The following is a 20,776-nucleotide window of genomic DNA, read 5'->3' on the forward strand; positions in this document are numbered from 1 at the left end:
TTGTCAATCAGCTATATGAACAAGCATACAGAGGATCAAAATTATGTTTCTCTTAGAACCCAGTGTGTTTTTTTTTTTAAAGCAGCAAATAAATATATTTTAAAAAACTATCTAAAACTACATCCTGCACATGCAGTGCATTAAAAATGGACAGCCAGATGAGACATATGTGACAGAGGACTGATATGATATAGTGCAACATATACAGTGCAAAAAAAGGGCAAGAGAGCATACAGTGCAATAACAGTTCCATGTTGATAAGGAGCGGGGGGGCCTCTTAGTGGTGTGTTCATGACTAACCAGTCGAAGCACTTCATCAAGATGGGTGTGAGTGCAACCGGACGATAGTCATTGAAACAGGAGGAAGTCGGTTTCTTAGGGACCGGGATGATGGTGGTGGTTTTGAAGCACATGGGGACCACAGCTTGCCTCAGTGAGATGTTAAAAATGTCTGTGAAGACGTCTGTGAGTTTGTCTGCACAATCCCTCAGGACGCGACCAGTGGCTTTGCGACCATTGATCCTGCCAAGTGCTTTCTTCACACTGTCTGAGGACGGGGTCAACACCGGGTCATCAGGAGGGGGAGGGGCCTTTTGTGCAGGTGTGGTGTTCAGTGCCTCAAAGCAAGCGAAGAAATTATTCAGCAGAGAGATGGCACTGTCACACATCCGCGGTGGGAGCTTGCAGTCCATTGATGGCCTATAATCCCTGCCACAGGCTGCGTGTGTCTCCGCTGCTGCTGAAGCTGTACACATCCTCTGTCAACCACGACTTCTGACTGGCCCGTATCGTGATGGCCTTAAGCTCTGTTACATCCTCAATGCACTTGAAGATGTAGGCAATGACAGTGTCAGCATATTTCTGGAGGTCAATGATGCCATTGTGGGTGGCTGCCTGTTTAAACATGTTCCAGTCTGTGGTGTTAAAGCAGTCTCTAAGTGCCTCTGCAGCTCCTTCAGGCCACACACGTACCTGCTTTCAGACACGTTTGGTGACCTTGACGAGTGGTCTGTATGCTGGCACCAGCAAGATAGTGATGTGGTCAGAGGCGCCGAGGTGGGGGAGGGGGAAAGCCTTGTATGTTTCTCTCTGGGTGGTGTAAACATTGTCCAAAATGTTATTTCCACGAGTTGGACAGTTAATATGTCGGTAAAAACAGTCTTTGGGTCCACATGGTGTAGGTCTTTTGAAAGCCTCACTCTTAGTCTTTCTCACTCAAACTGGAAATGTTAAAAACCAGTTCTGTTAGTTACAGTACACTGTCCACCTGGTCTGTGCTCAGAATTCCTATTTTCTGATTTTATATCAGACTTAGTGCTCAGTACAGATAAAATCATTATACTGAGAGATTTCAATATAAATGTAGAAGTAGAAAGCGACAGCCTTAGTTCTGGGTTTCTTTCCCTACTAGACTCAATTGGCTTTGCCCTGCATGTGAATGAACCAACTCACTGCTTCAATCATATCCTTGATCTTGTTCTAACAAAAGGCATTGAAATTGACAAGTTAACAATCTTTCCTCAAAACTCTCTTTTGACCGACCATGACCTCATTACTTTTGAATTTACTTTGATTGACTACACAGTATCAAGGAATAAATTCAGTTATGGAAGACGTTTATCTGAAGATGCCATGTCTAAATTCAGATGAGGATTTCTCCAATACACAGGTTAATGACCTTGTGATTAGCGCTATGGCCACACTGTGTTCAAATCTTGATGATGCTGCCCCTCTAAAAACGAAAGTAATTGAATAAAAAAAACAAAAATGTCATGTGCAGGAATGAAATGTAGAGGATGAAATGTCATGAAGTGGAATAAAATGTTGCAATGAAATGTTGCTGAGGAATCAAAAGTGGACCGAAAGAAAAAAAATGTCATTTTTTGATGCTGTTAAAAATTTATTTTATAGTAGTCTGTCATCTACATTTTACAATATATAGCCATGTATGGTCCATCTATATGGCTATATTTAAATATAAATATATTTATTAATGTATTGAAATATAAATTCTAGTATATTAGGCGTAATATCTGGACGAGACCAGTAATTCATAAACTGAAAACACGTGAATTTAGTGTAAATACCTTAGATCGCTTTATTGCACGCGCCTCCTGATAGTCTTCATTGACACTACGAACAAGCTGGTTTAGCAAAAAGAAGTCGGTGCTGCAGAACTGCAGTCGGTATGTTAAACTCCAAATGTCCCAGTCCTTCTGTGTGTGGTCGTGTCTGAAGCGATGGAGTACTTCTTCTAAATTTTCGGTCTATATTTTGGTCAGAAAGTGCAGAATGCCAACAACTTCAATAAATTCCTCTGCTTTACACGCTACATGCTCAGGGTCAGCTTCCACATACTCTTCCACATACTCTGCAAGGTCTAAAATGACTTTCACCAACTCCAAAGAAGGTTGAAACACATCTTACACAGCCGCAAAGACTTTCAGTCTTCAATTTAAAGCAATCGATTAGACTTGATTCACGTTAGCCCCACCCACTGACTTTGATGGGTGACTTTGACAGATAAAATCTATTCATAAAGCGCTGCAACAGGACCATGAAATAATTAAATACATAGCGAAATAATTATATCTATTTTTACATTACATGAACTGGTATTTCAATGAATTAATGAAACATTTAAATAATTGTTTAAAGATTTATTTATATATTTCATTCTGTCTCTTTTGGTCCTCCTTTTGGACTCTGAAGGTGGCAGCAGAGCAGCTCCTTCGATGCCGGCTACAGTAAAACCCTATTGAAGAAGAAAACGCTAACGTGGGTTGCAGTCCACGCAACGGGGCCGAGGGTGGCGATAGAGGCCCTGATACATTATGGTGCAACCGTCGGCGACGAACCAGTTCTGTTCAGAAGAAGAAGACCCCACAGCAGCTGGTTCACCGAGGAAAGGATAACAATTCTCTTAAAAACTTCTCGGTAAATTGGCAAAACGTCTTACGCAATGAGGTAATTACCCTCCAGTACAATAATCCATTATCAGCTGGATGAGAAGTGTCAATATTGCCTGAAGTTAACTCCTGTGCTAAGACACTAGCTGTGCAATTTTTTGAACGTTGCCTATAGGCAAACACGTTGGCCAGCTAGATAATCCATAAATCATCTTTAATTCAGTCCAAGTGTGTTCATGGTATCCCTTCTACGGTACTAAGGGTATCCTAGCATGGACAAGGCTGACGTTACTTCTCACCGCTCAGAGAATAAATAGATTGGTGAGAGTACGGGAGCCTAGAAGCTATGTTAGCTTAGCCACGTAGCGTGCGTATTTGCTTTAAGGTGAGGCCAAACAATAAAAGTCTCCCATATGTTTGTGTGTCTGCGTCCAGAGGGGACCGCGGCAGAGGTCGGGGAGGCCGCTTTGGTTCCCGTGGAGGATTGGTCCAGGGGTGAGTTCAGTCTCAGAGCTGCAGTTTTTCTTAATTTCTTTCTTTTAAACAACTTCATTAAAGCATTATCCATTAAACCCAGTTAGTGGGTGTATGGAAGTCTTTTGTAGTCCCCGACGACTCTTGGTATCTGCTCCTCATATACAGCTAAATATTAGTTGTTTTCTGACAGAAGTTAAACATATGAAATATATTAGACCTTGTATTTCAAATAGATAAAATAATTGTATAGTAAAATAAAATTTTAATTCTGACCAGTCAGACGCTTCAAGAGAACACAAACAAATCGATAACTAAATTAGATAAGTAAAATAAATAGAAAAGTCTCAATTCTGACCAGTCAAAAGCACAAAATTTGCAGTGCATGCTACTCTGCTTGTCAGACGTTAGACAAAGTACCATGGAATTCCTCTGACCTTTTTTCCTCAACAATGTTTTCGTCTTTTGAGCCTTGTCCATTGGGGTGTCTTCTTTGGGGGACACTGTTGCTCGTTAACATTTTCTGCCATTTTTGCGTGTGTGTGTGTCAACCTAGCCTGGCTAGGTCTGATCTGGCTGTGATCTATTCCACCTGTGTGATTGGCTCGGTATGGCACTATTCTCACTATCATTGACTGTTCGTGTTGTCTGTCAAAACATGGATGGAATAAGTTCTATTGGCCATGTCTTATATTTCTATTGAGGAGAAGTTATTTTGCGATAATTATCGTTTTATCACCCAGCCCTATTTGAAGGGCTGTATCACTTTAAAGATGTATACCTGCTCACTTTAAAGCTGGGAGTTACTTTTGAAATTTGTTTACTGAAATCAATTTATTGTCTGATATTAAATCAGGCCAAACTTTTCCTGTTTCAGGTCAGTTAGGATGACCAATATTATTTCATCCATCCATCCATCCATCTTCATCTGCTCATCCAAGGTTGGGTCGTGGGGGTAGGAACTTCAGCAGGGAGCCCCAGAGTTTCCTATCCCCAGCCACATTGACCAGCACTGACTGAGGGATCCCAAAGCGTTCCAGGCCAGAGTGGCTATATAATCTCTCCACCTGGTCCTTGGCCTGCCCCGGGGCCTCCTCCCAGCTGGACGTGCCTGGAGCACCTCCCAAGGGAGGAGCCCAGGAGGCAACCTAACCACATGCCAGAACCACCTCAACTGGCTCCTTTCAATGCAAAGGAGCAGTGGCTCTACTCTGAGCTCACCTCAGACAACTGAGCTCCTCACCCTATCTCTAAGGGAGAATCCAGCCATCCTTCTGAGGAAGGTCATTTCTGTCGCTTGTATCTGCAATCTCGTTCTTTTGGTCATGATCCAGTTCTCATGACCATAAGTGAGGGTAGGAATGAAGACTGACCTGCAGATGGAGAGCTTTACTTTCTGGCTCAGTTCTCTTTTCATTGCAGCGCTGCAATACAGCGACTGCAGGACCACTCCCACTGCTTCCACTCTCCGGTCAAACTCACGCTCCAAGAAAATTACAAACAGTATTGGTGACATGGCGCAGCCCTGGCGGAAGGCCAGCCCTCACTTGGAACAAGTCCGACTTAGTGCTGAATACCTACACACAGCTCTCGCTTTTTCGGCGTACAGAGATTGGATGGCCCTTAAAAGTGACTCCCACAGCACCCCCCACAAAAACTCCCGGGGGTCCCGGGCATATGCCTTCTCCCTGTGCACAAAGCACATGTAGACCAGCTGGGCATACTCCCAGGCTCCCTCCAGGATCCTTGCAAGGGTGAAGAGTTGTTCCACAACTAAGACCGAACCCACATTGTTCCTCTTCAATCAGAGGTTCGACAATCGATCTGACCCATTTTTCTGGCACCTTGGAGTACACTTTCCCAGGGAGGCTGAGTAGTATGATGCCTCTATAGTTGGCACACACCAATATTTCTATTTGCCAAATGGCAGAATAATAAGAGAGAGATTTTTTTTTTTTTTTTTTTTTTTTTTTTTTATTTAGTGTCAGATATTTACATAAATTTCTCAATTATTTGGTAGCAGTGCTTTTAATAATTCTAACTGACCCAAACAGGAAAAGTTTATTCTGATTTAATGTCAGACAGTGAGGAAAATAAAATGTTCAGAATTTTTATATACAGTGTATGTTAACTTCTGGTTTCAACTGTATTTTTATTCTCATTTCAAACTGAATTCTGAGAAGAACAAACCTACTCTGGGGGTTGAGAAGCTCTCATGATGACTGTTGATCTGTTTTTCACCTCTTCAGGTACCGCCCATTTGTCCCACACATCCCATTTGATTTCTATGTGGTGAGTAAAGAGTTTTGCTGCTTCCTTCTGCCTGTATCACCTCTGACTTGCACTCTCTGTGCTGAATGATGTCATTGGGTGTGTGTTGTCATACCAGTAATGAGATTTATCACAGTCATCAAAGTCTCATTACTGGTGACATGACATATCTATGAGCTCAGATGGTAAGAAGGTTATAACTATGGCTGCATGATTTAAAAAAAAAAACCCAAACAAACAAACAAAAAAAAATCATGTTGGTAGATATTTTCATTGTTAGATACAATCTCTTTTGGAATTGTGGTTTTTCATTGTAGGCTGGGGGGTCTCTTTAGCATTACAATGATGGTTATGGATGCAAAGCACAACAATGTGGTGACACATTTTCTGTTATCCAAGAATTGCATATCCCATGATCTTTTTGCAGGTCCTGTAACTAGGGTTTTGCATTTGATCATATTGCAATTTCAATAATATCTGGATTTATTGCACAGTATTGGAATCTGGAGACTTTTTGTACATAGGAGTCATGGAGTAACAAATGAACATCACTACGGTGACTATTCAGAGAGTGCTCAGCTTTCTACTTATTCTTGTGAGTACTGAAGCATGATTGTTGTTTGTCACAAGTGTGAGATGGCCTTCCCCAGAGTGAAGCCTGCACCAGATGAGACAGCTTTCAGTGAGTGTCTGCTTAAGAGGAACCAGGACCTTAGCCCCACCCCTGCAGAACAGGTCAGTCCAGGATGTTCACTGGCCATGAACCCTTCGCTCATCAGGCGCTGCTGTTGTTCACGCTCACTGTCAGAAAACATTTCCTATTTTTCCTATTCTCTTCCTATTTTTAGTCCTCCATCTTATCCCTGGTCACAAAGATCAATAATGTTATTGACAACTTGATCGTTGCTCCTGGCAACTTTGAAGTGGTGAGTCACTTACTATGTAGCTGGACATGATTACAAATGAAGATCAGAACTTTATCCATTAGGTGCCAAGTTTGAGGTGATCTTTAGTCTTACAGTTAATCACTGTGTCTGTTTCTACTCACAGCAAATTGAAGAGGTGCGTCAGGTGGGCTCTTACAAGAAGGGTACAATGACAACAGGTCACAATGTTGCTGACCTAGTTGTGATCCTAAAGATCCTCCCAACATGTGAGTCATCACTAGGAAGCAATGCCATTTGTAACAATATGAATGAAAGCTCGGCAGTGTTGTGGTTAGAGCTGTTGCCCCATAATAACAATATCATGGGTTCGGTTCCCCGGCCTGGGGATTTCCCATGCTTGTGTGAGTTTCCTCTGGGATCACCAGTTTCCTCCCACACAGATATTTAGGTTAATTCGTGACTCATCGTAGGTCTGGGTGTAAGTGGTTGTTTGTTTTTGTCTGTCCCTGTGTGTTGGCCCTGCAATGGACTAGTGTCCCTGTCTATGGTGAATCCTGCCCTCGCCCAATGTGAGCTGGGATTGGCTAAAGTATCCCCCTGCAACCCTGAAATGGATAAGCGGTAGAAGATGGATGAATGAAAGCTAATCATCTGAGTGGCTCAATCTATTCCTAATTAAAGCTGGCTATGGACTTTAGCAGACCCAACCAGTTTATGAGGGTTCCTGTCTCAGTGACTTTTCTCTACACTGGGACGCTGCTGTTCCATTAATCCAATGTTCACTCTTGGTGATTTTTCCTTTCCTAGTGGAGGCTGTTGCTGCTCTGGGAAACAAAGTGGTGGAAACCCTTCGTACACAGGACCCCACTGAAGGTAAATTGTTCAATAACTTACCAGGTCTTATTAAGTTTCAGAGATTCCTAATTAAGAGTAAACTCAGCGAGTTGGTTTGGTAAAGGCTGATGATTGAAAAGTCCCATGGTCACTTTGTGATATGATGCCACAGTAGCTGATTGTGTATCTGCTTTCAGTTCTGTCCATGCTGACCAATGAGACAGGTTTTGAGATCAGTTCAGCTGATGCCACTGTCAAGATACTCATCACCACCGTCCCCCCCAACCTGCGCAAGCTGGACCCTGAACTGCACTGTATGAACACATGCACTACCTCTTTAGCTCAGAGTTCTCTAGTTGTGTTGCACAGAATCTTTTAAAAGGTTTACTAAGGAAATAAGTTAGTAATAAGTTATAAATAATAAATAATTCTAAATAAATACTTATAAATAATAAATAAATAAATAAGTTAATAACTAAGGTTTATCTAAGGAAAATTGCACTGAAAAATATTTATTTGCTGCTGCATTTACTTTATTTGAGATGTGCTTGAGAGTCACTGCTCCATCAGATGGTCAGTTTAAGCCTGAAACACCTCCACAATACCTGACCACAGGACATTTGACATTAAGGGCTTTTCCGCAATGGTGAGAAAAATTTGTGGATAGAATATTCAGTAGAAAAATTGAGGTGGGTTTGTGCAATAGTTTTTAGTCCCAAGGTTGAAACTGGAAGCATTGTGCTAATTTGAATTTGTTTGCTTCAGTGGACATCAAGGTACTGCAGAGTGCCCTTGCTGCCATCCGCCATGCCCGCTGGTTTGAGGAGAATGCCTCTCAGTCCACGTGAGGACCTAATTTTCCTGTCACTGCAGTTGATCCTTGACTGATTACATCTCATCACTCAAGTGACCTGTTGCCTTATGTGATCCTCAGGGTCAAAGTACTGATCCGCCTGCTTAAGGACCTTAGGCTGCGCTTCTCTGGGTTTGAACCCCTTACTCCCTGGATCCTGGACCTGCTGGTTAGTCCTGACATTACAGTGTGACTTGTATTAATTTTGACTGATAGTCAAGCAATACCTCGACAGGCTGTGGAGCAGACTTATTAGATAAGGGTTGTTGTTCATGTCAGGCTGGCAACCTCTTTACAGGATATAATAACTGCATCATGTCACTTCCACTATTTATTTATTTATTTATTTTTTGCTTGAGTTTCCAATGTTGTTACATTCTTGTTTGTTTCATATTGCTTGTCAGAGTAATATGGGTCTGCAAAAAGTGATTTGAAACTATAATTGTGCTCACTATACAACACCTCTGAGCTAATCCAATCACTTGATTTGAGCTTGTTTTATGTTGGTCATTGATGGGGGTCTGCTCTTGTTCCAGGGGCACTCTGCAGTGATGAACAACCCATCCAGACAACCCCTGTCCCTGAATGTAGCCTACAGGTTGGTCCCTCACCTCTCTGTTTTCCATCTGTTAGGTCTTCCCTTGTTAGACCCTTTCTGAAGTTTTTGTGGAACTTGTTTTAAAGGCGCTGCCTACAGATGTTGGCTGCTGGTCTCTTCCTGCCAGGCTCTGTGGGTATCACTGATCCCTGTGAAAGTGGGAACTTCAGAGTGCACACAGTCATGACCCTGGAGCAGCAGGTAGATCTGGTCTTCTAACAACCATGCAGGTTTTATGTCCATGGTGTCTTCATGGTTGTGTGTGTGTGTGCGTGTGTGCGCGCTTGAAGGACATGGTGTGTTTCACTGCTCAGACGCTGGTCAGGATTCTGTCTCATGGAGGTTACAGGAAGATCCTTGGCCTGGAAGGAGACGCCAGCTGTAAGATGTTAAGCTTGACTGTGTTTCCCGTTTACAGTAACAGGTAGACATAATTCAGGCAGTCAGGGTCCTTCCTTCATTTCATAATCTATATTTCCAGACTTGGCCACAGAGATGTCTACATGGGACGGTGTGATTGTCACCCCATCAGAGAAGGCCTATGAGAAACCCCCAGAGAGGAAAGAGGAAGATGATGAAGCTCTGGAGGAGGGAGGAGATGGAGAGGATGAGAGCATGGAGACCCAGGAGTGACTAAGTAGGAGCTGAGGTTGGAACATATATTATACACATATAGCAACTTAAATATTTAACATGCATCTTGTTGTAGTCTTGACACACTGTTCTGTCTCAACAGTGGATGCTGGAAGTTTATGAAGACCTGGTCCCTAAGGAGTCAAACAAAAACTGGGCTTGGTTGTCACATTTTTACTTTCTTGTTAAGGTTTTATGTTACAGTTAAAATAAAGTTGTCTTTCGTTTTATTTAGCCATTTGTCACTGATCTCTTACACACCTCTCTACACCTGATATTTTGTGAGAAGTTTTGATGTAAAACTGTTTTTTGAGACAAACAGTGGGACCTCTGATGATTACATAAACACCGATTTGAGCAGCCTATGTACACCAAGCATTTAGTTGTAGCACATTATGTTATCTCTTCCAGTCCTGTAGAGACAGGCCGATGGATAAAGCTGAAACACACACATCACCCTGTAGAGCAGGCAGTGCAAAGCATGTTGGCTGTAATCAGTCTGACAGGTTTTTCAGCAGTGCTCACTCCCCAGCGGGGGGGGGCAGTCATGAGCCACAAACTGCATTCAACCCTTGAAAGGCAGAGGTTGTCCATCAGCAGCCCACCCCGCCCCTACAGCTAGTCATCCCATTGCTGCATCAGAAGAGTGTTTCAGTTAGCCCTGTTGGGACTGTAATTGCACTCTTTCTCATGGCTCCAACCTGTGGTCATGGCTTCAGTTTGAGCCAGGGATGAACAATGGTGAGGAGGGACAAGACTGAGGATGCCAGGCCACACACCCCAACAAACCCAGGCCCTGTGGGGTAAATTTGCAGCTGGTCCAAAGGAATGAATATATCAAAACAGTTTTTCAGTAGGTCAAGAAGAAGTGGTGGGTTGCTGTACAGCACCTTCCCCAGTTGGCGGAGCCACAGCCTTAAGACCAGCATGTCTGTGGTGGCTGGAGTACCAAGGGAGGAGAGCTGGTCATTGGGCAGGGCAGTACCCAGGTTGGCTGAGGGTGGAGATTTAATGTGTCTGTAGCGTGCTTGACACTCCATCAGGAGGCGGAGCTCATACAGGTCTCGAGTCAGGTTGAGGATTAATGCAAAGAGATAGTACCTGCAGAGGTGAAACACAGGCAAATCAGGTGAGAAATGTTTCTTGTGAGAGTGAAGCCTCCATTATTCAGCTAAACTTGAGGGGCTGCAGGAACCAGAAGAAACTCTTCTCTTGACTATAAGTGAACAAAGTTACGTGGTCCCTGTGGAGGAAGACCCTGCCTCACCTGAATGACCTCTGACTCCACTTGTGCTGGTCAAGTCTGGGGATGAATCCCGTTTTTCCAGCCCACAGTACATTGTCACAGGCAAAGTACATGGCTTTATTGAGGTGGCTGATGGTCAAACAGAGCCTAAGCACACTGTCAGACAGGTGGATGGCCCTCTTTGCTGCCTCCAGCGCCTCCACAGAGTTCCCCAAACGCAGCACTGCAAGGCACACACACACACACACTTAATACTACCACTTTAGCTTTAGCGTCCGCATAGCAAGTCACAATGGCTGCTTCACTCACACTTTCTGGTCAGGCTCAGGTGAGCTTCCAGCTGACTTATGGTTCTGAGGAGATTGCCCGCCGCTCCGCCCCGCTGCAGCGTGTAGCCCACCAGTGTACAAGTGTACTGAGCCGCCCTGAGAGCGCACAACCGTGTTCAGATCAGACAAGGACAAGTAGCGACATAAACAAGCATACAGACACAGAACATAATAGAAGTGTGACTGTCACAGTTACATTAGTCAAATTTTAACAAGCTTCTCCTCACGAAGGATGGTGATGAGCAGTGACTCACTGATGTTTCGCTTTAACTGACTTTTTTTTTTATTATTATTATTATTTTTTTTTTTAACTTTTGTGTTATCTTCACGAGAACTACACTGATATCGACAAACCACCTGGAACCTTCGGGTCCACATGCGACTGAACTCCTACATGTTCCAGTTTTAGGGCTTGTTTCTCTGTCACATAATGTATCCACCGTCCCGTTTACCCGGGTCCTCCCCGATCTAAGACGTTACCGAATGATTCGCTCCTTGGCCTGGCTCTGGGCGGTAAAGCGAACCCACGAATCCATACTAGCCCCCAGTTTTCAGCCCGTGACGCTACTCGGCAGATGACGCTATGAACCTGTCAGTTAGCGCTGCTAAAACCAGACGCTAGCACGCTGATGGTGATGTCATGTAAACTGAAATTCATCTGACTTCTAAACGTACTGTTAATCCCACACAGCGCTTCCGTGTCCGGAACGGATATTCTCTCCGCTTCTTCTGGTTTTTATGGGGGTGTAAAAAGCAGCGCTACCTGCTGGACGGATCATTGTACGTCATCTTCCTCTTCCCTCCATAGCAGGGTGGGCAAATTTATACTGTTAGTTTAAATTGACAGCCTTTCCCGCGTGACCTTCTCAACTTGTTTTTCGGAAGTGTCTCCATCGCATAATTACAGATTATCTTCTTCTCATTCAGGCTTGACTCTAACATCTGTTGATAAAAGACCTCCCAGTCTCATACTCATCAGAGGTGAAGCCTTTGTTCGGTAAATGTCAAAGTAATTTGACCACACTGTTAATTTCTTCACTTACAAATTTACGTATTGTCCGGAGCAGCAATGTTCTCCCACGCCGTCTCCCTCTCTTTGACAGCTGCAGCGATGTTGCTCTTCTTTTTAACATGTTCACAGTATGAGCGGATTAAAATGTCCAATTCGGCCCTCCTCTTCCCCGTTGCCACGGTGACTCGTCGAATCGTGGCTTCATCGATGCTGTCTTTTTATAGTTGTGGTGGGGGGGTTGCCATTTTGTTCCTAGAATGTAGACTGAATAGTGTGACAGTGGCCAACATGTGTGTCACTTGTTTATATTTCACCTCCATAGATCTATGTCTGTGGTCTCATGTTTAACAAGCAAGTCTGCATTGTGTCTGTGTTTATATTTTTTGTAGAACAGAAAAATCAGTAAAAAACAAGGTTTGTTGGGAATAAGGACCCATAATGTTATTTATAAACTATTACATAAAATCACAAAAACACACAAACTGTCATGACTAACACAGGGATTTAACAGTGTGTTTGAGACATTTCACAGTCTTTAAAAATACGACAATGACACTGGCTGATTTTACTTTAATATCCAGTCAACATTATAACAGCAGCACATCTTTACAATAAAATAACTGGAAAATAGAAATAACAATAGTCTAAAGTAGCCAAGGGCTAGTTTTTACGACATGTCTTCAATACAGTTATGTCACATTAAGCTATTGAATGCTAATGAACATGATATGTGTTTCTGTTTGTCTCACATCAACAGCAAACTGGGAAGATACAGCATCAGTAACTTTGATGTAGTATGAAAACTGACCCATAAATGTTTTATGTTTAGCCCTGCTCATTCACACTGACATACAGAAATATTTAAATTAAATGTGGGGATATTTGATTCAAACTTTTTTTCACAGCTGTATTCCCATGTATTCCCACATTTGGTTCCCATGTTTCACTGTGTGAACATGTCATCCTGATTCCTATGATTCAAGCCTCTGCATCATTGGCTCATAACAACTGAACTCCATCCTCCATAAAAACTGAGACTGCATCATGCCTTTCTTGATTTTAAGGATCTTTGCAGTCTGAGGAGACTATGCGGGTGGACTGACCCTGCAGTAGAAAAACAACTGCTGAGAACAGCTTCAAATTGTAATAATGAACATACGTTTTTTCCCTGTTATAACATTGTTCATCATTGCTGCCACATCACACAAACAGACACTTTGGTTTGCATTTATGTCCTGACCTTTGGGATAGTGTGTGATGCTACTGAGTTTGGCAATGGGTGGTGCAGCATGTGACCAATGAACACATTTATGGGGAGATACACAGGTGTCTGCTAGCTTAGTCTGATATCTGCTTCTTTGTCATATTCAATGTAAAGCAGGACTAGTCACCAAAGACTGAAAATAGTTGTCCAGTTCTCATATGTATAAAAGAAAAAGGTAAACTGCTATGATCAAGTCCCTGAGTGAGGGAGGGAAGGGGCGAGTGAGTGAGTTATTTGGTATTAACAGTAAATCCACAACAGTTTAACTACATCTTCAATCATGCAGGGTCCAAAAAGATCCATGATCTGACCTGGTATCATTTTTAGTCAGTGAGCAGCTGCTGAATACATAAAAAGAATCCAAAAGATTTTCAATAATCAGTTTAAATGAAGCCCTTTCAGGGCTTTCATTAGCAGAAAAAAACAGTGTATTTCTAGGAAAAGTTGTTAGGAAACAATGGACCTGAAATAAAGTATGTGGCCAAATGTAACACAGTCCTTATCCAGTGATAAAATGAAGCTTGGTCTGACTGGAAAGCATCTCTAGACATAGAGAAGATGTGATTCAATTGCGGAGAGAACGGGATCAGATAACGATAGTGATAATGATCAATTTCCTCATTATCAGAGAAAATCTACTTGAATGCTTCCCTGAATTGGGCATAAGGGAACAGATAAACATGATATTTATTAGTGTTATCCAAGCTAAGATTAAGATAATGCCAAGCAACTCATTCATATGTTACACTTACAAAGACTAAGGCAATAAACAACACTACTCAGGTAGGATGAGTGTGATGAGTCCAGATCCCTGAGGGAACCAGGTGAAAACCAAACCACAATGTGCAACATTGACTTCATGTGTAGAGAGACGTGTGTCTTAAATTCAGTGTTGGTGCATCTACTATTGACAACAAAAGGCACAATCACAAATATGCATATGTTAATGATCTTTGTCAAGCAGCTGAATCACATGATCAATGCTTCTTGGCAGAGCCCAACTACATGTCAACACCAGACCAGTTAGGATTCTACCTGCTGACACTAGAAGTACCTTTTATTGAGTGAAGACTGATACCACAGGAGCATATCTGTCCCCGTGGCCTGGAAGAGTCCAGAATACACCACAGGGAGTCCAGAGGAAAAAGAGTCCAGAGTAGACCAGAAGTTCAAAGGGTGTAGAGAAAGAGACAAAAGGACACCAAGAGTCCAAAGAGAGTTTAAAATTATCTAAAGAGTCTGAGAGGAATCCAAATAACTCCAGAGGAAGTCCAAAGGGAGTACAGAGGAAACCAGATTTAAATTCAGTCAGCTGCTGCAGGTCATGTGATCTTCATTTGTCTAATAGTTCATTAAGTGTCATTAAATAATCTGCACATGAAATAACAAGAATTTTTTATTGAATCTACTTTGATTCCACCTATTTTAATGGAGTTTTATTATTTATTATTAATCACTCATAATTGAAAGCATATTGATTTAATTTAATTAATTTTGGGAAAAATTAATTTTTAGCACCATGGAGGATAAGACACTGTTAATGATGACAAAGTCCTGACAGCAGCTGAGCTCAGTGACCTGTCATCAGAGAACATCTAAGTAAAGTCAGTACTAGAGTACAAGAAGATGCGGGTTTAAAAGAGGCATCTGCTCTTAGTCCAGCTTTCTAATAATGGACCTCCTGGTTGAGAGGAGCCCGGGTCATGACAAGTGAGACCACAGGAAGGCACATGTGTCATATGCTCGTGCACCCTTCTGAGCAGCTTTGTCCATCCTGACCCTCACTCTCTGTGGCTCAGGTGGAGAACTCAACTGTAGCGGCGTAGTTATGAGGTATTCTGGCTTTGGTTACAGACAGGGTAGCACTGTCACACAGAAAAACAACACTACTTTAAAGCTAAATGTTTTTGGTTTTTTAGACTTTTGGTAGAAAAATATCATTTGAGCTCACCATAATGTTAAGTTGACAGTTGGTTAAGTGAAGCATAAGAACACATGACTAGGTAACACAAGTTCCTGAACCACAAATCTGTCTACAGTGGGAAGAACAAGTATTTGATACCCTGCCGATTTTTCAGGCTTTCCCCCTTACAAAGCATGTAGAGGTCTGTAATTTTTATCATAGGTACTCTTCAACTGTGAGTGACGGAAACAAATATCCAGAAAATCACAGTATTTTTATTTTTTTTAAATAATTAATTTGCATGTTATTGCATGAAGTAAGTGATCACCTACAAACCAGCAAGAATTCCGGCTCTCACAGACCTGTTAGTTCCTCTTGAGGAAGCCCTCCTGTTCTGGACTCATTACCTGTATTAACTGCACCTGTTCGACCTCGTTACCTGTATATAAGACACCTGTCCACACACCTAGTCGAACAAATGTCAACCTATCTACAATGGCCAAGACCAGAGAGCTATGTAAGGACATCAGGGACAAACTTGTACACCTGGACAGGGCTGGGATGTGCTACAGGACAATAGGCAAACATCTTAGTGAGAAGGCTACAACTGCTGGCCCAATTATTAGAAATTGGAAGAAGTTCAAGATGACGGTCAATCTCCCTCGGTCTGGGGCTCCATGCAAGATCTCAGCTTGTGGGGCATCAATGATCCTGAGGAAGGTGAGGGATCAGCCCAGAACAACATGGCAGGACCTGGTCAATGACCTGATCAGAGCCGGGACCACAGTCTCAAAGAAAACTATTAGTAACACACAAAGTCATCATGGATTAAAATCCTACAGTCCACGCAAGGTCCCCCTGCTCAAGACAGCACATGACCAGGCCTGTCTGAAGTTTGCTAATGACCATCTGGATGATCCTGAAGTGGAAACTCAACTTGCCATGTTTGGAGGAAGAAGGATGAGTACAACCTCAAGAACACAATTCCAACCACAAAGCATGGAGGTGGAAACATCATTCTTTGGGGAGGCTTTCTGCAAAGGGGACAGGACAACTGCACCATATTCAGGGGAGGCTGGATTGGGCCATGTATCGTGAGATCTTGGCCAACAACTTCCCTCCCTCAGTAAGAGCACTGAAGCTGGGTCGTGGTTGGGTCTTCCAGAATGACAACCCGAAACACACTGCTAGGGCAACTAAGGAGTGGCTCCGTAAGAAGCATCTGCAGGCCCTGGAGTGGCATAGCCAATCTCCAGACCTGAACCCAATAGAAAATCTTTGGAGGGAGCTGAAAGTCCGTATTGCCAAGCAACAACTCCGAAACCTGAAGAATCTAGTAAAGCTCTGTTTGGAGGAGTGGGCCAAAATCCCTGCTGCAGTGTGCAAACCTAATCAAAAACAATAGGAAACATCTGATTGGTTTCCGTACCAAATATTAAGTTCTATTTTTCTGATGTAAGAAGCACTTATGTCATGCAAATTAATTACATTAATTTGGTCATTCTCCCTGGATTTTTGTTTTGGATTCAGTCACTCACAGTTGGAGAGTACCTATGATTAAAAAATGACAAACTTGTACATGCATTGCAAGCGGGAAAACCTGCTAAATCGGCAGTATATCAAATACTTGTTCTCATCACTGTTTGTTTGCAGTGATCTGTTTCTTTTTTGTGTTGGTTACTCCTCAATAACGTGTGTGTGGTCTAAAATGAATGGGGAAGGGTTAAGGGAAGTGGATTTGTGAAACCCATCCATGTATGTATCTAGTGTGTGTGTGCATGCACTGATTGTTACAAGCACAATGTGTTGAAGGTATTTTCTGGGTCTGTGTTTCAGATTTTCTTTGTTCGTCATTTTACAGAACGTACTTGGCCTAAAGCAGATACAAACATGCATCTGCACGATCAGACCATGATGGGAACATGCTCTTGGCCTTTAGTTTGCAGGACCTGGGTCTGCCAATGGCATAGTGTGCAACACCTCGTCCAGCAGCTGCAGGGCACGATGTAGGTGGACCTCCACCCAGCAAGGGGTGTGTTTTATGCTCTGGCGGGGGTAGTCCGGCCCCCAGCCCTTCACAAAGCTGAGTCGCAGGATGCACAGTCGCCTGAGGTCATCCACACCAATTCCAGCTGCTGCAGACAGGCCTGAAAAGGTGACAGTTTGTGGATGTGACAGATGATTGACTCAGTCTAACAGCACTAAGTCACATGATCACAGACACTTCCAATTGAATGGCATCGTGTGCAAAGTGATGCACAATAATACACAAAGATACATATTGATAGACAAACATGCACAGTGATTTAAAAAGAGACATTAAGATACACATAAAGGATCATAAAGAGCTATTTTGAGCAATCAAATCAGTCCCTCCAGGAACTCAGAGGTTTTTGTGATTGTTATGGTCGAAAATGCCAGCTTTTGTGTCTAATTTCTCAAAAATTGCACTGCATGTATTTTTATGCAGTAACATTGCGGGAACCGGCAACAATTGTGATATGAAGAATGGAAAATCGACCCATAGTGGACCTAACCCTAACCCATTATTCTAACTACTAGCTACCATACATCACAGAAATAGCTAGGGATCATTTTTTTATTTATAAAATTAAGAACCACCCCAAATTTGTAATTTATGGTTTGGCGATTAGAACTAGTGGGAGACCAAGAAGAGTTAGGGGTCTTCCTGTTTCTGTGGTGTATTAGATCTGTTGGTCCTATGAAGTAACAGGAACTCTACTTTAAACAGTGAACACCTCACCTGCTGGACATATTCTAACAAGATCTGAAGACTTACTGACTGCAGGAGCAATGCCTCCAACACTGCCTGGACCAGGAATGTTTCCTGCTACAGCAGCGGCCTGTGCAGCTGCTGCTGCCTGAGCTGTTGCTGCCTGCTGCTGCATCTGCCTGTGACACTGTCGCAGGTCAAACACCTGATCAACACACAAACACCTGGAGTTACAGAAACTACCTATAAAGAAAATTCATCATCCACATAAAAGTGGAAAGTACTACAGTAGCCATAACATACAACACAGCTGAATAAAACAACATTAAAAGGAAAAAGAAATGTGACTTTACTGTATAGAACTTTTTTTCCTTACGCTGCTTCTCAAATGTTCCAGTCATGATTGTCCACTCTGCACAGCTCTGCTCACTATTGCCCACCATTTTCATAACAAAACACCATTAAATTTAGCTTAGTTTATTGGTGGACCAACAGGACCCAGGACATCCATAGGTCAAACTGATAGTGAAGTTTTCAAGGACCCTCTGCTAAATCACAAGAAAATTATTTCAAATGGCCTGGTACACTCATAGAGACTGCTAAATGCATTTAGAGCAGGTCATTACAGTTTATATAAAGCATGAACTTTTCACCCCATATTAGAATGAATGTTCGAATTTCAAATAAACATGACAGCAGTGATGGGTGCAGACCTTGATGTAGGCTCCGGGGTAGATCTTATGCACAGCGTCACCTGGTGCTCGCCCTGCTTCCCTGTCCAGGTAGTAACTCTGTACGAACACAGCATGGTCGCTCATGCAGCGCATCCAAACATCGCCCTCACCCCGGCACTCTAGCTGCACACCTTTACCTATATGCAACCTGAGAAGACAGGACTCATCAGGACAAACAGGTAGAGTTATTGCCCCCCTCATTTCTTGTCTTTACTGATGATTATTTTTGTTGTTTTTCTCATTGGTGTTGGCGAGCAGGTTTAGAAGGTCATGGTTGTGTGTCGGTGTGGGGTGTCAACTATAGCAGTGCTGCTGTGGTCTTGATGCAGATGCTATTTGTAGAAAGAGAAGTATGGATTAAATGGGGTTTCACTTCCCTCATCTCTACTACTTGCATATAATATGTACATGTACAGCCACATGTCGTCATTTAACCACTGGCTGTTGAGGTGGTGTCCCGAAAACAACGTGGGCTACATAGATAACTGGAAGTCTTTCTGGGGGAGACCTGGTCTAATTAGGAGAGATGGTGTCCATCCCACCATGGACGGGGCCGCTGTCATTTCTAGGAATATGGCCGATTTTATTAGAAATCCAAAACCCTGACAATCCCGAGTCCAGACCAGGAGGCAGAGCCGCAGTTTAACACGCTCCTCTGCGCCTCAGTCAGAGCTGTCACCTGCCGAGAATAGAATAGAGTCTCTGTCTATGTTTAGGTCTATAGAAACTGTGTCTGTCCCCCAACCACCTAAATTTGGAAAAGTTAATAAACCCAAATTAAACAGAAGAGGAGCTAAAAACAAAAACAAAAACTTGAAAAAACAGCCACAAAGTCAGTCTCAAATAACACTGCGATCAAATGTGGACTGTTGAACATTCGGTCATTATCATCAAAATCTCTGCTAGTAAATTATCTCATTGCTGATCATCATATTGATTTATTTTGTATAACTGAAACGTGGCTGCAGCAGGATGAGTATGTTAGCATTAATGAAGCTACACCCCCAACTCATGTTAACTTTCATATCCCTCGTACCACAGGTCGGGGAGGGGGGGGGGCTGCAATATTTCAGTCAAGCCTATTAATCAACCCTAGACCAAAATCTGGCTGCAGGTCTTTTGAAAGCCTCACTCTTAGTCTTTCCCACTGAAAAACCAGTTCTGTTAGTTACAGTATACCGTCCACCTGGTCCGTACTCAGAATTCCTATCAGAGTTTTCTGAGTTTATATCAGAGTTAGTACTCAGTACAGATAAAATCATTATACTGGGAGATTTCAATATACATGTTGATATAGAAAGCGACAGCCTTAGTTCTGGGTTTCTTTCCCTACTAGACTCAATTGGCTTTTCCCAGTATGTGAATGAATCCACTCACTTCTACAATCATATCCTTGATCTTGTTCTAACATATGGCATTGAAATTGACAAGCTAACAATTCTTCCCCAAAACTCTCTCCTGACTGACCATTATCTTATTACATTTGAGTTTTCTTTAATAGGCTGCACAGCATTGAGGAATAAATTCAGCTATAGAAGATGTTTATCTGAAGCTGCTGTGGCTCAATTTAAAGAGAACATTTGGTCATCATTCCCAACAATGCCATATCTAAATTCAAATGAAGATTTCTCCCATACGCAGGTTGATGACCTTGTGACTAGCACTATGGCCACACTGCGTTCGAATCTCGACAATGCCGCCCCTCTCAAAAAGAAAGTATTCAATCTGAGGAGGCTGGCTCCCTGGTATAATTACCAAATCCGTGCCTTAAAGCAGACATCAAGGAAATTAGAAAGAAATTGGCATTCCAGTAAGTCAGAAGAGTCTCACAGAGCCTGGAAAGATAGCCTAAAAACATATAAAAAAGCTCTCCGCAGTGCTAGAAGTTCATATTACTCAGCACTCATAGAAGAAAACGAGAACAACCCCAGGTTTCTCTTCAGCACTGTAGCTAGGCTGACAGAGAGCCATAGCTCAGTTGAACCAGTGATCCCCTTAGCTCCCCTTAGTGATGATTTTATTAACTTTTTTACAGATAAAATCCTCACGATCAGAGAAAGAATTTATCAGCTCTTGCCTACGTTAGATAAAAATC

General features: G+C 42.6%; 3 protein-coding genes across 9 annotated transcripts in view; 1 reads left to right on the forward strand and 2 right to left on the reverse strand.

Moving 5' to 3' along the window:
* The first annotated feature begins 2,818 nt into the window (after positions 1–2,818).
* ilf2 (interleukin enhancer binding factor 2) lies at positions 2,819–9,715 on the forward strand. The gene is made up of 15 exons (XM_029514370.1): positions 2,819–2,967; positions 3,345–3,404; positions 5,633–5,675; positions 6,285–6,389; positions 6,503–6,580; positions 6,705–6,807; positions 7,349–7,414; positions 7,573–7,689; positions 8,141–8,219; positions 8,310–8,397; positions 8,765–8,826; positions 8,913–9,027; positions 9,117–9,207; positions 9,308–9,475; positions 9,563–9,715. Exons 1-14 carry the CDS (start codon positions 2,963–2,965, stop codon positions 9,457–9,459), a joined length of 1,164 nt encoding a protein of 387 aa, XP_029370230.1. The 5' UTR covers positions 2,819–2,962; the 3' UTR covers positions 9,460–9,475; positions 9,563–9,715.
* pex11b (peroxisomal biogenesis factor 11 beta) lies at positions 8,577–11,729 on the reverse strand. 2 transcript variants are annotated; one of them, XM_029514372.1, is made up of 4 exons: positions 11,231–11,729; positions 11,015–11,130; positions 10,727–10,928; positions 8,577–10,560 (listed from the first exon to the last, which is right to left on the reverse strand). In XM_029514372.1, coding segments are annotated over exons 1-4 (714 nt in total). In that variant the 5' UTR covers positions 11,233–11,729; the 3' UTR covers positions 8,577–10,166. The 2 variants fall into 2 exon arrangements, with proteins under 2 accessions (XP_029370232.1, XP_029370231.1); XM_029514371.1 differs by having other exon boundaries at positions 8,578–10,560; positions 11,515–11,729.
* Positions 11,730–12,602: 873 nt separating this feature from the next.
* The window catches only part of smad10a (SMAD family member 10a), a 51,892-nt gene continuing 43,718 nt past the window's right edge, over positions 12,603–20,776 (reverse strand). For 5 of the 6 annotated variants that reach the window (XM_029513738.1, XM_029513734.1, XM_029513737.1 and 2 more), the window contains 3 exons: positions 18,661–18,829; positions 18,014–18,152; positions 17,149–17,360 (listed from right to left, as the gene is read on the reverse strand). In XM_029513738.1, coding sequence (XP_029369598.1) covers positions 17,149–17,360; positions 18,014–18,152; positions 18,661–18,829 — 520 coding nt within the window. Of the gene's footprint in view, positions 17,361–18,013; positions 18,153–18,660; positions 18,830–20,776 lie in introns of all 6 variants that reach the window. The other variant, XM_029513733.1, reaches the window with a different exon arrangement.

Source organism: Echeneis naucrates, chromosome 11 (genome assembly GCF_900963305.1).
Source record: "Echeneis naucrates chromosome 11, fEcheNa1.1, whole genome shotgun sequence".
NCBI classification, from domain to species: Eukaryota; Metazoa; Chordata; class Actinopteri; order Carangiformes; family Echeneidae; genus Echeneis; species Echeneis naucrates.

Coding starts and splice junctions, on each gene's coding strand:
- ilf2 (XM_029514370.1), top strand. Junction 6,581..6,704: donor CTCCTGGCAACTTTGAAGTG/GTGAGTCACTTA, acceptor TTCTACTCACAG/CAAATTGAAGAGGTGCGTCA. Junction 8,220..8,309: donor GAGAATGCCTCTCAGTCCAC/GTGAGGACCTAA, acceptor TGTGATCCTCAG/GGTCAAAGTACTGATCCGCC.
- pex11b (XM_029514371.1), bottom strand. CDS start 11,570: ATGGATTCGTGGGTTCGCTTTACCGCCCAGAGCCAGGCCAAGGAGCGA. Junction 11,131..11,514: donor GCCAAGGAGCGAATCATTCG/GTAACGTCTTAG, acceptor GTGCGCTCTCAG/GGCGGCTCAGTACACTTGTA. Junction 10,929..11,014: donor CCTGAGCCTGACCAGAAAGT/GTGAGTGAAGCA, acceptor TGTGCCTTGCAG/TGCTGCGTTTGGGGAACTCT.